Source organism: Pan paniscus, chromosome 13 (assembly GCF_029289425.2).
Source record: "Pan paniscus chromosome 13, NHGRI_mPanPan1-v2.0_pri, whole genome shotgun sequence".
NCBI lineage: Eukaryota > Metazoa > Chordata > Mammalia > Primates > Hominidae > Pan > Pan paniscus.
In genome coordinates this window covers 23,596,428-23,613,335 of record NC_073262.2, presented here as the reverse complement: position 1 = coordinate 23,613,335, position 16,908 = coordinate 23,596,428, and the positions used below count along the sequence as shown (strand labels likewise).

Here is a 16,908-nt window from a genome sequence, read left to right as displayed (position 1 = left end):
AACAATCTTGAAAAAAAAGTTGGAGGACTTTCATAACTTACTACAAAGTTACAATAATTGAGACAATCTGATACTGGCATAAAGATAGACATATAGATCAATGGCATAGAATGAGAATCCAGAACTAAACCCTTCTGTTTATGGTCAATTGATTTTCAACAAAGTGCAAGGACAGTTAGGTGGAGAAAGAATAATCTTTTTCAACTAATGATGGTGGTACAGGTCCACATAACAAAAAAAGGAATTTGGACCCTTACCTCACTTATATATATATAAATTCAGAATTCATCATAGACCTAAATGTAAGATCTGAAACAATAAAACTCAGGCTGAGCCTAGTGGGTCATACCTGTAATCCCAGCACTTTGGAGGCCAAGGTGGGAGGATCACTTGAGCCCAGGAATTCAAGATCAGCCTGGGCAACATAGTGAGATGCCATCTCTATTAAAAAAGAAAACAACTCTTAGAAGAAAACATGGTTGTAAATCTTCATGCCCTTGTATTACACAATGGTTTCTTTTTTCTTCTTTTTTTTTGATACAGGGTCTCACTGTCGCTGAGGCTGGGGTACAGTAGGGGGATCGCAGCTCACTGCAGCCTTGACTTCCTGCTGGGCTCAACAATCCTACTTTAGCCTCCCGAGTGGCTGGGACTACAAGCATGTACCAATTAATTTTTGAATTTTTTATAGAGACAGGGTTTGCCACATTGCCCAGGCTGGTCTCAAACTCGTGAGCTCAAGCAGTCTGTCTCGGCCTCCCAAAGCTGCCGGGATTACAGGTGTGAGCCACCGTGCGTGGCTTCTTCACTATGACACCTAAAACATAGGCACTGAAAGAAAAACAGGTAAATTCATATTCATTGAAACAGAAAACCTTTTTTTCAAATGGCACCATCAAGAAAATGAAGACATCCCAGAATGAGAAAAAATATTTGTCATATATCTGATAAAGGACTTTTATCCAAAATATATTTTAGAAATTCTTAAAATCAACAATAAAAAGACACATAACCCAGTTAACAAATGAGCAAAGGATTTGATCAGATACTTCTTCAAAGATGCTGTCCAAATGGCCAGTACATCCATGAAAAGAAGTCAAGGCCGGGCGTGGTGGCTCATGCCTGTAATCCCAGCACTTTGGGAGGCAAAGGTGGGTGGATCACTAAGTCAATAGATCGAGACCATCCTGGCCAATATGGTGAAACCCCGTCTCTACTAAAAATACAAAATTTAGCTGGGCGTGGTGGCGCGTACCTGTAGTCCCAGCTACTTGGAATGCTGAGGTGGGAGAATTGCTTGAATCCCGGAGGCAGAGGTTGCAGTGAGCCGAGATTGCGCCACTGCACTCCAGCCTGGCGACAGAACGAGACTTCATCTCAAAAAAAAAAAGAAGCTCAGTATCCTTAGTCCTTAGATGAAAATCAAAACCACAATTAGATGCCACTTTGATTATAGATAATTTCTGATCCCTAATCAGACATGTGCCACTGGCCCTGCTAATTCTGGGTAATTTCCTTTTTTTTTTTTTTTGAGACAGAATCTCGCTCTGTTGCCCAGGCTGGAGTGCAGCGGCACGATTTTGGCTCACTGTGACCTCCGCCTCTGGGTTCAAGCAGTTCTCCCACCTCAGCCTCCTCAGTAGCTGGGATTACAGGCATGCGCCACCACTCCCGGCTACTTTTCATATTTTTAGTAGAGATGGGGTTTCGCTATGTTGGCCAGACTGGTCTTGAACTCCTGACCTCAGGTGATCCACCCACCTGGGCCTCTCAAAGCTCTGGGATTACAGATCTAAGCCACCAAGCCCAGCCCTGGATCATTTCTAACAGATATAAAAGTAAAGAGATTATAACAAACCCTGGAATGCCCATCACCAAGCTTCAGCAGTTCTCAGTGGATGTCCATCTTGTTTCATCTTTGAGGGAGTTTCAAGGAGTAGAAAAAAATAGAAGCAATTTTAATCCCAATAGCCTAAACCTGCCACAGGAGGAGAAAAAATAGAATGAAAACTATGTTCTACTTTTACAGTTCACATTTAGGGAAAAATATGTTTAAAATATCTGAGAGGATTTTTAAAATTTACTTTATTAAAATACTAGTGAAGGCAAATTCTAATCATGAGTACCTTATCTGACACCTGGGTAGTATTTGTTTCTATTATTTTCTGATGGCAAGTGTACTGTAATGCAGTTGCCTTTTTGTTGTTGTTGTTTGTTTTTGCAGTTATTTGTGTTGACCAGCCTATAGTTTTTTACAACATGTTTTTGTGGAAATAACTGATCTGCCAGCTGCATTTTCTTAGGAATTTTTTTCTTATTGTTTACGTCACTATGTTCTGTAGTGTTGAAAGGTAGGTTTCCCTCCACTATGAAATGATAGTGCCTGAGTTTTGAATACCATTTTTCTAATTGTGATTATAAAAGTAATATGTATTCATCATAGGAAAAATTTGGAAAACACAGGAAAGCACAAAGATAAGATTAAAGGGGCCTGTAATTTTATCAGCTGAAAGTTAACCAATGTTAATGATTTTGTTTTGTTGTTCAGGTGACCTGCCTTTTTAATGTAATGTGGTGAGCTTGAACCTTTTATTCATTTTGGTGCTTTTACATTGTGGTTGGATTTTGTCGTAATTACATTGTAGTTAATCATTGTGCACACTGGAGTGAGGGATAGAGAATGAGAGAAAATTAGTTTAACTCTGATTTTTTCACTACTGCAGAATATTCTTGAGTATACTTGAGTAATTCCAGCTTTTAATGATCTTTCCAAGGTACACAATTATATATTCATCCAGTTTCTAGATTCTCCAGTTCAGAGATGACTTGTATAGATTTCCCTGCAAGACCAAAGCACTGTTGACTTTTGGTGCAAGAAATGGACTGTTGGGCCTTATTTCTGTACAGTCTTTCTGTTGTATGCCTGACTGGTATTTTACAGGCTTTTTGAGAATTATTTCATCTTCTTAGTATCTAGAATTACAGAGCTCTAGAGAACTCTAGTAGAATTTCTAGTATTTGTTAATTGAAATAAAAACATCAAACTAAGAATTTAGAAACACTTTTTATATTATTTTTGCATTAAAAAATTCATGATACATTCATAATGCATAAAGGTAACCTTGAAAAATATGAATACTTTCTCAGTATTAAAACGTATGAATATGATATTTTGTCTGTATAGATAATTCTTGGTGTATGTATGGAATAATTATCAGACATCCTTCTAATAAGTTTCCCCTTTCACCCCAGGAGTGGGGATCAGCAATGTTTACAGGTTGGGAACCAGTTCTGTGATCTTTCTAGACTGCTTGTTTCCTCTGAACAGGCCGCACACTCTTGCATCTGTGCTTTGTCCGTATGTATTTGCACATTCCTTTTACTTGTAATGTTTTCTACCTTCTCCCTTACCTCTACTTCTAAGAAAGAATGGAACTCAACTTATGACTGCCAGTGACTGTTTGTCCTTTGATTTTCAGCCCAAGCAAACTTTATTCTTTGGACGAGTATTTCTGGAGTACCTTGTTTGCAACAGGCATTATAGGCATTAGGTGAACAAAATATAGTTAGGTCCCTACCTTCTTGAGGCTGACAGTCCTGTTGGGAAATCAGACAGTAAATATGTGATAGAATTGCACCTTAAGTGCTTGAAAGTAGAGAACAGCATGCAGTGACAAGGGAGTACCCCTAGAATGGCCTTCCAATGGGTCTCTGAGGAGCTAGCATTTAAGCTGAAGTCTGAAAGATGAAAAAGAGTAGCCGGGCCAATATAGGTGTAAGGAGAGTTTTTGGCAGAAGGAACAACATAAGCAAAAGCCCTGAAGTAGTAAAGAGTTTGGAACCAAAAGGAGGCCAGCGTATATGACTAGAGCTCAGAGGTATTTGGCTTGGAGATACAAATTTGGGAGACATCAGTTTATAAGCATGGGAATGGATGCTGGTTATTTTGGAGTGAGCAGCGTGAGGGGACAAGAGGCACTGGACTGAACCCACCAACAGAGATCTGGAAGGTGGGTAGAGATGAGAGATGAATTAGTAGATGCAACCAGAGAAGTAGCAAGAAGGCATAAGCATTTGTTTTCACACAAGTAGGGAATTTTTGAAGAAGGAAGGGGCGATCGACTTTGGATTGCTGCTGAGTGGTGTAGTTTGTTAAGTACAGAAAAGTCTTCCTTGGATTTGCCAACATGGCTGTCACTGGTGATTCTGACAAGAGCTGCTCTTGTGGAGTGAGCAAGTGAAGCCAGATCAGAGGGTCTGTGGAGGGGACAGGAAGTGCATCAGTGGAGCTGGCTGGTGTAGACAACGGCTTAAAGAAGCTTCACTGTTGATGGTGTCATTGATGAAAGGCATGTGAGCTCAAGAGAGGGCCTTTGTAAGATGAGTGATTTAGAGGACATTTACAAGCTGCTGGGAATGAGCTAGCAGAGGAGAGATTGCTGATTCCTGGGAGCAGACAACTGGAAGGTTAAAGGTCTGAGGAGGCAGAAAGGAGGAGTTGTTGTCATCTGTGTGGGTGCTGAAACCATTAAGGAAGCTGAGAGGAGATAGGGAGGGAGTCGGGGAGACTGGAGTGTGAGTCTGCAGTGGAAGACAGGGAAGGACCTGTGACTGACAAATGAAAGCTGGGGCTGCCCCGGTGCTGAGCTGCTTGGTGCTTAGTTGGTAGGTGCAGTGCCCCATCCTTGCAATTCCCAGTTGAAGCATTACTGAGTTCCCTCAGGCAGTTTTATCTTCCTTCCTCTTCTACCTACAGCATCTTCTACAAACTTCTGGTTTAAGACTTGTCCCCATACTATTTTGACTGTGTTTGTCTCTTTCTTCTTTCAGGCAGTGACCTTCTTGAAGGCCTTGATGAAGTCTTTACAAAGTTTTGTGATTTTTAGTAGTTAGCATAGTTCAATACCTGTCAGAGTAAATGCTTGCTCACTGAGTGAATGTGTGGGCCTCAAAATGAGTGGGACAGTGGGAGGGAGAAAAAAGAGAAAGAAAGGACAGAAGGAACAGGTAGACTAAGAACAGACTTCCTGCTGGCAGGGCATGGCGGCGCGTCTGTCTTTCTTCGTTTTCGATCATGTTGTAATTGTTGCAGAAATCATCCTAATACAGAAAAGATTGTCTTATTGATAGAAATATGCTGACTTAGTGTGAGTAGATCCTGCTAATTTCTGGCTTTAAACTATCATACCTTCTTTCTGGCATGAAACTATCATACCTTCTTCCAGAACTGGCTTTAAATTATCAACCTATTGGCTTTAAATTTCAACCCTGTTTTCCAGGGAGATTTTTATTTTTTATTTTTTTGAGACAGAGTTTTGCTCTTTGTTGCCAGGCTGGAGTGCAATGGTGCAATCTCTGCTCACTGCAACCTCCGCCTCCCAGGTTCAAGCGATTCTATTGTCTCAGCCTCCCGAGTAGCTGGGATTACAGGCGCCTGCCACCATGCCTGGCTAATTTTTGTATTTTTAGTAGAGACGGGGTTTCACCATGTTGGCCAGGCTGTTCTCGAACTCCTGACCTCAGGTGATCCACCCGCCCTGGCCTCCCAAAGTGTTGAGATTACAGGCGTGAGCGACCGCACCTGGCCCCAGGGAGATTTTTTAATGTGGTTATTGATTAACTGGTGCTGGTAATTTAATTCCTTCTTGATACTCTGGTATGGAATATTATTTTATTAAGGCTTCTTGAACGCCTTATTTATGATTTGACTTCGTGTTTCTTAATTTTCTCCTTCTTATGCCCCACATGCTGTCGCTGAAACATTTTCATGTTTCAGTTAGTAAATGCCCATGCTTTGAACTTTCAATGAAGCTGTAGTATAGTGAAAAGAACACAAACTTTGGGGCCAGGCAGATCTGATTTTGAATTATTGCTTGACAGCTATTAGTTTTAAAACCTTAGGCAGGTTTTTTTGTTTGTTTTTGTTTTTTTAAATTTATTTGCTAATTTTATTTTATTTATTTTTTTTGAGACAGAGTCTTGCTTTGTCACCCAGGCTGGAGTGCAGTGGCACGATCTTGGCTCACTGCAACTTGCGCCTCCTGGGTTCAAGCAATTCTCCTGCCTCACCTTCTTGAGTAGCTGGGATTACAGGCGTGTGCCACCACACCCTGCTAATTTCTATATTTTTAGTGGAGACAGGATTTTGCCATGTTGGCCAGGCTGGTCTCGAACTTCCCCGCCCCCGTCAGCCTCTGAAAATGCTGGGATTACAGGTGTGAGCCACCGCACCCGACCTGTTTTTGTTTTTTTAACCTTTCTGAGCTGCATTTCTTATCTTCAAAATGAGAATAATAATGCCTACTTATCTCACAGGTAATCTCACTATGTCTGCCATACCACTCTTCACCTCCCTCATTTTGCTTATGCTGTTTTTCCTTAAGTGCTGTAACTATTTTTTTTTGTTTTTTTTGAGATGGAGTCTCATTCCTGACGCGCAAGCTGGAGTGCAGTTCCGTGATCTTGGCTCACTGCAACCTCCACCTCCCGGGTCCAAGTGATTCTCCTTCCTCAGCCTCCCAAGTAGCTGGGATTACAGGCGTGCGCCACTATGCCCGGCTAATTTTTGTATTTTTAGTAGAGATGGGGTTTTGCCATGTTGGCCAGGCTGGTCTCGAACTCCTGACCTCAGGTGATCTGCCCACTTTGGCCTCCCAAAGTGCTGGGATTACAGGCGTGAGCCACTGGGCCTGGCCACCATAACTATTAAATGCACATCCTAGCCACATTTTAACACAAAGCTCAAGCTGAATCTTGTTTATATAGTTTTGACTTGGTCATTCCAAGCCTTCTTAATCCATTCCTTCCTCTGAATTTTCATAGTACTTATTCACGTTCCTTATTTGGCAGGTGCAGTATTTTACTTGCTAAATCTACTAGTTATACATCTCGTGTTTGTGTTGACCTCCGACATTGACAGGCCTTTTGTGTGTATGTATGTCTTGTCCTCTCTGAGTATGTTGGAAGCTCTTTCAAGTGAAGTCATAGACTATAGTTATTTCTTTAGTATATTCTATAGTGAGATTTTATATTTGATAAATTGATGAGTAAATAAAAGTGATTCAGACAGACTGGTAATGGATAAACAGGGTATATGAATATATTCGCTCCATCCATTTATTCATTCTACAAATATCCATTGAGTAAATACGTGTTAGATTGAAAAACATGTCACAGTATTTTGTAGCTCCTCCTATTGATTGGTAGACTCCATTTCCTCACACTTTTTTTGTTTTGTTTTGTTTTGTTTTTTGAGACAGAGTCTCACTCTGTTGCCCAAACTGGAGTGCAGTGGTGTGATCTCAGCTCACCACAACCTCTGCCTCCCAGGCTCAAGTGATTTCCCTGCCTCAGCCTCTTGAGTAGCTGGGATTACAGGCGCACACCACCACGCCTGGCTAGTTTTTATATTTTTAGTAGAGATGGGGTTTCACCATGTGGACCAGGCTAGTCTCGAACACCTGACCTCAGGTCATCCACCTGCCTTGGCCTCCCAAAGTGCTGGGATTACAGGCATGAGCCACCGCGCCCGGCTTCCTCACACTTTTAATGTGGACTGGCCTTGTGACTTGCTTTTACCAATAGATTGTGGCAGAAGTAACATGCAAATTGTGGATCCCAGGCCTCAGGAGGCCTGGTAGCCTCCCCCTTTGTCATCTTGTAGTGCTCCAGCCACTACATGATGAGCTCTAGGCTATGCCACTGAATGGTTAGAGATCATGTGTGGAGAGAGGCCCAGCCAACAGCCAGCACCAGAGTCCCAGACATGTGAGTGACACCATTGTAGAGCCTTCAGCTGCAGTAAAAATGCCAGATGACTCAACTGCATGAATGATCCCAGGAAAGACTAGCACAAGATCTTCCCAGCTGAGCCCAGCCACCTCGTAGACTTATGGGAAATATTAATTCATTATTGTTTTAAGCTACTAAGTATAAATGGTCCTCCTTTTAATTTCTTACAAAGAAGTCTACAGTAGACTAAAAAAGTTATCAGAGCTTATGATTGATTCTGTTCTTCTTTCCATCCCCCATTGTTAATAGTTCTTTACTGATAGTGTGTGTAAGTGCCACAGGTAGATATGGTAATTAAGGGGCTGGAGATAGGTGCTATTTTTTTTTTTAAAAAAGGCTCTGTGCATGTGCTTTTTCATTCTTAATCTTATTTGATGCATGCTAGAGCTGGTATTCTCCACAGTGCCACTTGGGAGTCAAGACCAGAGGCCAAAATTCCCAACTTGATGCCTCTTTTCATTACATCAAGATGACTTTTTTTATTGTGTGTTCCTTCCTTCTTGTTGAAGTTGGTATTTTTAAACTTCTTCCTGTTGACCTGCAGCAGAGTTGGCCCATTGTTCTGGTTCCTCTGATAATTTCTACTTTCCAGGGTACTATAAAGGAGCATGACTAGGACAATTGTCTTGACCCTGTGGACCAAGATGATGTGACAGGAAAAGGTTGAGATGCTTGGAACCTAACTACTGTAGTGGGGGCAGAGAACGTTGATGTTGGAGAATGAAAGGGGTTTGGGTTTGGGAAGAGTTGGACCATTTTTTCAGAAATATCCAAAATGTGTCCCTTTTCTCAGGTGACTGATACAGTGATATTTAGTGTGTTCAGTAGCCTTCATAGTAGATCTTGCTAAAGGAGAAAACTTTTCCTGATGAAGAAGAATAAAGATGTTTTGCTATTGTCACCTCCTCTACTGTTTCTTCTGTATCATTTTAATGTCTCTCATATTCTTTTGGAAAATTATGAAAATTGAACTTTTTTTTAAACTCAGAAATAGTGTTACATTCTGAATAATCTTTGATGTCAACACTGCTGTAAGGTAATTCTTCTCTGTTAACACTGCTCTTTTGAATGATGATTATAGAACTGACTGCAGGGATTGTAAACAGTAGTTCATAATCTCACTAAAGGCAGGCAAGGGCTGAGTCCTGTTTATTTTTGTATCGCAGTGCCTCCCATTATGTCTTAAATATAATAGACTAATAGACCTGGTTTTTACTTAGCTCAGGCATAGGTGACCACTGGTTATGGTTAACTTTAGACCTAGGTTTCCTTATTCTACTTTTCCCTCATGGAGAGCCTGGGCAGGATATGGGTGGATGGAAGAGAGTTTTACTTCCTCCTCCAGCTCCATCAGCTCCTCTTCTTCCTCCTCCTCCAACTTCTCTAACTTCATCTCTTCTTTTTCTCCTTCTCCTCCAACTCCCTCAACTCCTCCTCCTCTTTTCCCTCTCCAGCTTTTCTAATTCCTCCTCTTCCTTCCACTTTTCCTCCTCCTCCAAGTCCTCCTCCTCTTTCAATTCTTCCAAATCCTCCTCCTCCAACTCCTCCAATTTCTCCTTCTCCAGTTCCTCTTTCTCTATAACTCCTCCTCCTCATGCTGCTCTTCCTCCTGTAACTCCTCTTCCTCATGCTCTTCTTCTTGTAACTCCTCCTCCTCCTCTAGTTCCTCTTCCTCCTATAACTCCTCCTCCTCATGCTCCTCTTCCTCCTATAACTCCTCCTCCAGCTCCTCTTCTGCCTGTAACTCCTCCTCCTCATCCTCTTCCTCCTGAAACTCCTCCAACTCCTCCTCCTCCCGTTCCTCTTCCTCCCGTAACTCCTCCTCCTCCAGTTCCTCTTTCTCCTGTAACTCCTCCAACTCCTCCTCCTCCAGTTCCTCTTCCTCCTGTAACTCCTCCTCCTCCAGTTCCTCTTCCTCCTGTAAGTCTTCCTCCTCCTCCAGTTCCTCTTCCTCCTGTAACTCCTCCAACTCCTCCTCCTCCAGTTCCTCTTCCTCCTGTAATTCCTCCTCCTCCTCCTCCAGTTCCTCTTCTTCCTGCAACTCCTCCTCCTCCTCCAGTTCCTCTTCCTCCTGTAACTCCTCTTCCTCCTCCAGCTCCTCTTCCTCCTGTAACTCCTCCTCCTCCTCCAGTTCCTCTTCCTCCTGTAACTCCTCCTCCTCCAGTTCCTCTTCCTCTCATAACTCCTCCTCCTCCTCCAGTTTCTCTTCCTCCTGTAACTCCTCCTCCTCAGGCTTCTCTTCCTCCTGTAACTTCTCCTTCTCCTCCAGCTCCTCTTCCTCCTGTAACTCCTCCTCCTTCTTCTCTCACTCCTCCACGTCATCCTTTTTCCCTCTTATTTTCTAAGTTTTCTGCATTTTAAAATACAATTATTTTTTGATTTCTCTTTTTATGATTTAATTGCAAATGTTTAGAAAAACCTTCCTAGAAGATTCAGGGAGGAGAACACCTATATTTATTTGTTTTGATAGCTGAAAATGTTTCTGAAAAGATACATGGGAAACTGGTGACATTACTTGCTTATTTTTTATTTATTTATTTTTTGAGACAAAGTCTCTCCCTGTTGCCAGGCTGGAGTGCAGTGGCGTGATCGGCTCACTGCAACCTCTGACTCCCTGCTTCAAGCGATTCTCCTGCCTCAGCCTCCCAAGCAGCTGGGATTACAGGCACGTGCCACCATGACCAGCTAATTTTTGTATTTTTAGTAGAGACAGGGTTTCACCATGTTGGCCAGGCTGGTCTCCATCTCCTGACCTCATGATCCGCCCGCCTCAGCCTCCCAAAGTCTTGGGATTACAGGCTTGAGCCACTGCGCCCGGCCATTACTTGCTTTTAAGGAGAGAAACTGGGTGGCTGGGAGGGTCAGGGGTGGAAGGCAGGTCTTGCACTTTTGTACCTTGTGAATTTGGAACTATGTGATTAATATTCCCTGAAAATAGAGATGTAGAAAACAAAAACATGAAAAAAGTCCAAAAACATCAGTTTAATAAGAAAAAGTGTAAGAGAGAATAGTTACCTTTTTTAAATTAAGAAGAAAAAGAAGAGAGAATTCAATCTGCTTAAAGCCTAGGGGTGTCCAGTCTCTTTCATTCTTTGCATTTCGTTGATAGGAATTTGTGACCTATTTTTGAGTGTACTAAGCCTTTGTTGCATAATTACGTTCAAGAAGCATATGCTTATTTGTTAGAAATCTTATACAATTATGGTTGAAGGGGAGGTTTTCTTATGATATATATTTATAAATCACAGTAGGGAGACTTGAACGAATGGGAACTTTCCTAGTGTTTACTTAAGGAATAGAGACCTTGCTCTCTTGCCTGTTGCTTCCTGTCTAAACAGGAAATCTGACCTCTTGAGTCAAAACAGAATTAGGCTAAGACTTCTAATAATGTTTTCAAGGTGGGGAAAGGAAACTCATTGTCCATGCAACCTTGGAAAATTACTTACCTATACTTTACCTCAATTTCTTAATCTATAAATAAGAACGTTAACACCTACTTTATAGAGTTGAAGAATTAGAGATAGTATTATATAAATCAGTATTACATAAGCACAGAAGCTGACACCTCATGTAGCTCCTTAAATTGTATTATTATTATTATTGGTTAGTATCTGTTCATTTTAGGCCCCTTGAAGGAGTAAACGCTATGAAATTTTTTTTCATTGAGAATGAATGAAAATGAATGATAGTTGTTTAGGGGAAGAAGGAGTATATCAGTTATCTATTGCTGTGTAACCAACCGCTCTGAATTTAGTGGCTTAAATAAAACAACAACGAAATGTTATTTCTCATAATTCTGTGGTTTGGCTTGGTGGCTTTTCTGCTTGTTTCCTTACACTTACTGGCATAACTGCAGTCGGATGACGACTGGAATGGGTAGATGGTCCCAGATGGCCTCACTCACATGTCTGGCAGTTGCTGCTGGCTGTTGGTCAGAGCATGTTGGTTCCCCAAGTGGCCTCTCATGTCCAATAGGCTAGGCCAGCTTCCTTACAGCATGGCCGTCCCAGGGCAGCATTCTAAGAGGGCAAGTTCCATTGCTTGTATAGCAAGTCTTTGCTTGCTTTTGTAGTTGCTGATTTCACAGGGTTAAGCCCAGAGCCACTGCGGGAGGGGACTTGGACTCCACCTGGGTGAGGTAGGAGTAGCAAAGAATTTGTGGCCATTTTTAATATACCACCAACCTGGTGCTTATTTGTTCTGCTTCTTGGACTAATAGTAGGTCCAGAAAGAGATTCTTTTGGTTTCTTAAGTTTTCCCGTATCATTGATACCTTCTTTAGTCCAACATAAGAGATGATAAAGGAACTGGAAGTATTACATTTGTACTAAAAATTGGAATGAAGGATAATAGCTGCTTTTGAAGCTCTTTCTTGTGAAGGAGGGACTAGTTCCAGCATTTGGACGTGACTGGAAAGCAGATCTCTCCTCAATATAAGGAAGGATTGCTCTGTGAGATAGTAAGTCCCGTTGAATGCTATCCTTCCCTCACTCTTCTGTGTTGTTGGAAGCAGTAAAGTAGAAGATGGGTAGTTATGTGCTGGGGCTTTGAAGGAGGGTTTTCCTCATTGAATGACTGGATGTGATTCCATACCTCAGAAAGAATCTCAGTGTTTTTATGTTGAGATTAGGGGTGGGGATGGGGTGGTATTAGAAAGGGAGAGAATTGCTGTGTTCAGACTGTGAGTTACTCTACTGAGAATTTTAATTTTACTTTATTTAGAAAACAAAGATATGTTTTCTGGAAACTTTGAAAGTTGGGACTTACTACTGGTGTGAGAAAAGCTTCAATTTGGCACAGTATCAGGGAGGTACTGAATCTTGAAGATAGGTTTCCTATGGGTCTTCTTGGTTTAAAATGAAAGGAATTAAGTAATGGTTTTAGAGTAAGTCAGAAACAAATTTGTACAATGCTCCAGCAGCTATAGGTTAACGAGAGAGCTTATGCAATTTGTGTAGTTAGAACGGTTTTGGTACTTTTCCCATATCATGTATTTTACCCTACTCAAACATGATTTTGAGATCTCCTAATTTTAATATCAAAACACTAGGCCCAAATGGTGCTATTGTCAGCTGAGAATACTGTGCCAATAACTGATCAGAATATGAGCCTATTTCCTTTCTCTTTTTTTGAGACAGAGTCTTGCTCTGTCACCCAGGGTGGAGTGCAGTGGCACTGTGTCGGCTCACCGCAACCTCCGTCTCCTGGATTCAAGCAATTCTCCTGTCTCAGCCTCCTGAGTAGCTGGGATTACAGGTGTCCACCACCACACCTGGCTAGTTTTTATATTTTTAGAGACGGGGTTTCACCATGTTGGCCAGGCTGGTCTTGAATTCCTAACCTCAGGTGATCCGCCCACCTCGGCCTCCCAAAGTGCTGAGATTACAGGTGTGAGCCACCGTACCCGGCCTTTTTTGACGGAGTTGCGCTCTGTCGCCCAGGCTGGAGTACAGTGGCGCAATCTTGGCTCACTGCAAGCTCTGCCTCCTGAGTTTAAGCGATTCTCCTGCCTCAGCCTCCCGAGTAGCTGGGACTACAGGCACTGCCACCATGCCCAGCTAATTTTTGTATTTTTAGTAGAGACAGGGTTTCACCATGTTGGCCAGGCTGTCTCGAACTCCTGACCTCAAATGATCGGCCTGCCCCGGCCTCCCAAAGTGTTGGGATTACAGGCGTGAGCCACCGCGCCCACCTCCTTTCTCTTTTTGTGTCTTTCTTTTCTTTGTTGTAGGGAGGAGGAGATGGAGGCTACCACTTACTCCATTGTAAAGTAGTGTGATGTAGGTGCTGCCCTTGACTTTGTTTAATGTGACCAAGCCAGCCACTTTGGTCAACAGTGTTTTCTATAGAGCCTTCCTCATTTCCCATACTTGGTTTTTTTTAGAAGACTGAGAGTAAGGCAGTAAGCTGCAGTACCTACAGTGATTCAGACACAGAGTGGTGTTAGATTTCTGGTGGGAAATAGAATTGAAGTTACAAATAAATATGCTAGCTAAAGCAGAAGATTGCTTTCCTGTCTGGTGCATTTACAAGCTGGGAAATTGTGGAAAACATCAACCTGCCAACTGTGTGGCTCATTGGCTCTTCTTTGGGCTTCGATGTTCTTCCTGATAAAAATAATAATTATGTTATTTCGATATGGTTGCCAAGCCGTTCATGCTTCTCACTCTGCTTGTGATTATAAATGATTCTGCAGCATGAATTGCTTTGTCTTTGATTTAATGTTTCATAACATTTGGGTGTTATGTTATCTGTGCTAATTTGTCGTTCTCTTCTCTTACTTTTCAGAATGGACTGCTGAATTATGAAGTATTTCAGACCCAGTAGTAGAACATCACTCTGCCACTCACTCCTTTATCTCCTACTAGTTATTTAAATTGGACTTTTAATATCCTACCAGCTGCTCTTCAGACACACATGGTGCATTGTTGCCATTCCCCAGATTGCATCTTTGAAACACAGGCTCTTAGTAACCTTCAGCGAACAAAGAGGCAACCTCCCAGATACGTCTGCTGGGAGGGAGTCATCGTGACTGCCCTCTAGCTTTTGCTGGATCTGGATTTGAATTCCACTATGGAGCCTCGCATGGAGTCCTGCCTGGCGCAGGTGTTGCAGAAGGATGTGGGGAAACGATTGCAGGTTGGCCAAGAACTGATAGACTATTTCTCAGACAAACAGAAGTCTGCTGACCTTGAGCATGACCAGACCATGTTAGATAAACTTGTGGATGGACTTGCTACCTCTTGGGTGAACTCTAGCAATTACAAGGTAAGCTGTGCTTTAGAAGGCACTTTTGGAGGTGGCTGGGCTGCACTGGTAGATCAAAATTGGCCCTTATAAAAATCCCTTGTGAGCAGTCAGCATGCTTCCTTGGTTTCTAGTAAGACACTCAATCAGATTGTGGCCTTGGGTTATTTCATTCTGGAGAAAGTAGAGTTTTCTTTGATACTCATTGCAGATCAAAAAATTCTCATCGTTTAGCACTTTGACAGAAGGTCAAGTGAACAGATAAGGGGAGGCTTTTTTGTTGGAAAGTTGACAAGCATTTGTAGCCTTGAAGTTAATGTGTATATTATATTTTGCAGCAAATAGGTCCTGAGACCTTGGTGAGTTGCCCTTTATAAATAACAAATGTCTTCACTGATTTTCTCTGGGGGATTGAATTGGTAATAGGGTGTGGAGCATTTTACCTTCAGGTCACTGTTGTGAAGCTGGCCCAGGTACCTGGACAGAAATAGGTTGTCAAGGACTTTTCTGTGACCTGTGTGTAATGGCCTAGAGGATATCCTTCAGGATCTAAAGGTCAAGGCTGTTTATGTGACCTTGGTAGGGAGTGGGGGTGGGGGAGGGGGCCAGGTCCCATGGGTCAAATGAGTTGTGAAGGTTGACTATTTTACCTGTCAAAGACAGTTTTCCTGAATAAAAACTAGATTGGACTTGAAGTGCTGAAGAAGTGGTGTTCCTCTCTCTGCTTCCTCCCCTATTCTCATCCCCTTATGCTCTCTTTTCATTTCCCTAGAGGGTGGCCCCTTTGGGTCAAGGTTGAGATGGAAGGAAGAGTGGGGAGTTTGCATGACTGCTAATAGGTGCTATAGACGTTGTTAAAGGGGCTTACAGACATAGAATCTTTTGTGCTTTTTTCATTGACTCAATCTTTTGAGATTGGTTTGGACTTAAAAAGTCACAGGAGTCCTTTGCTCTAGTACGTACTCTGTTTTCTAAATACGTTACCTATTGCCCTAATATTTCACTTATCACTGGATATAAAATTTATCCTACCTGTCTTCGTATATTTATTTTTTAGACCGAGTCTTGCTCTGTCGCCCAGGCTGGAGTGCAGTGGCACTATCTCGGCTCACTGCAACCTCCACCTCCTGGGCTCAAGCAATCCTCCCACCTCAGCCTCTCAAGTAGCTGGGACTACAGACGTGCGCCACCATGCCCAGCTAATTTTTGTATTTTTGTAGAGACAAGGTTTTACCATGTTGCCCGGGCTGGTCTTGAACTCCTGGGCTCAAGCAAGCCACCCGCCTCCTCCTCCCAAAATGCCGGGATTACAGGCGTGTGCCACCGTGCCCAGCCTATCCTACCTGTCTTTAAACTCTGGCTAAAATTCTATTTCATTCATCTGTTTATTCACTTAGCTGAAATTATCAGTTGCTGCTTATGTGTTTGGCATTGGTGCTGGATGGTGTGAATGTTAAAAGAGATGAGAGGTGATAAAGTCTAGTCACTACAATTTTGTTCTTTTTTAAAAGTAATTTGTAAAAATTGACAAATAATTTTACATACTCACGGGATACCTAATGATATTTTGATGAATATAATTTGTAGTGATCAGGTCAGGGTAATTAGTATATCCATCATCTCAAATGTTTATCATTTCTTTGTGTTGGGAACGTTTAATATCCTCCTTCTAGCTAATTGAAACTATATTACTATTAACTCTAGTCATCCTACAGTGGTATATAACACCAGAAGTTATTCCTCCTATCTAGCTGTAATTTTGTATTCTTTAACAAATCTCTTCCTATACCTCTCTTCCTCCTGTCCTTCCCAGCCTCTGCTATCCTCTCTTCTACTTTTTACTTATGAGATTAACTTTTATTTAGCTTCACATATGAGTGAGAACATGTAGTGTTTAACTTTCTGTTCCTGGCTTATTTCACTTAACATAATGCCCTCTAGTTCCATCCATGTTGCTGTGAAGGACGGGATTTTATTCTTTTTCATGGCTAATTAATATTCCATTGAATATACCACATTTTCTGTATCCATTCTCTGTTGTTGGACATGTAGGTTGATTCTTTGCTGTTGTGAATAGTGCTGCAGTGAACATGGGGGAGCAGATATCTCTTCCATATTCTGATTTCTTTTCACTTGAATAAATTCCCACTAGTGGGATTGCTGGATCCTATGGTAGTTCTATTTATAGTTTTTTATGGAACTTCCATACTGTTTTCCATAGCGGCTGTACTAGTTTATGTTCCCACCAGCAGTGTATAAGAGTTCCCTTTTCTCTGCTACATCCTCATCAGCATTTATTATTTTTTGTCTTTTTGATAATAGCCATCCTAACAGGGGTGAGTTGATACCTCATTGTGGTTTTGATTTGCA

At 41.9% G+C, this 16,908-nt stretch overlaps 1 protein-coding gene across 4 annotated transcripts in view; it reads left to right on the top strand.

The window, feature by feature from the left end:
- CLASP1 (cytoplasmic linker associated protein 1) overlaps positions 1–16,908 on the top strand; it is a 308,815-nt gene that overhangs the window by 27,792 nt on the left and 264,115 nt on the right. For all 4 annotated transcript variants that reach the window (XM_057301388.2, XM_057301390.2, XM_057301389.2 and 1 more), the window contains exon 2: positions 14,080–14,559. In XM_057301388.2, coding sequence (XP_057157371.1) covers positions 14,365–14,559 — 195 coding nt within the window. In that variant the 5' untranslated portion in view covers positions 14,080–14,364. The remainder of the gene's footprint in view (positions 1–14,079; positions 14,560–16,908) is intronic.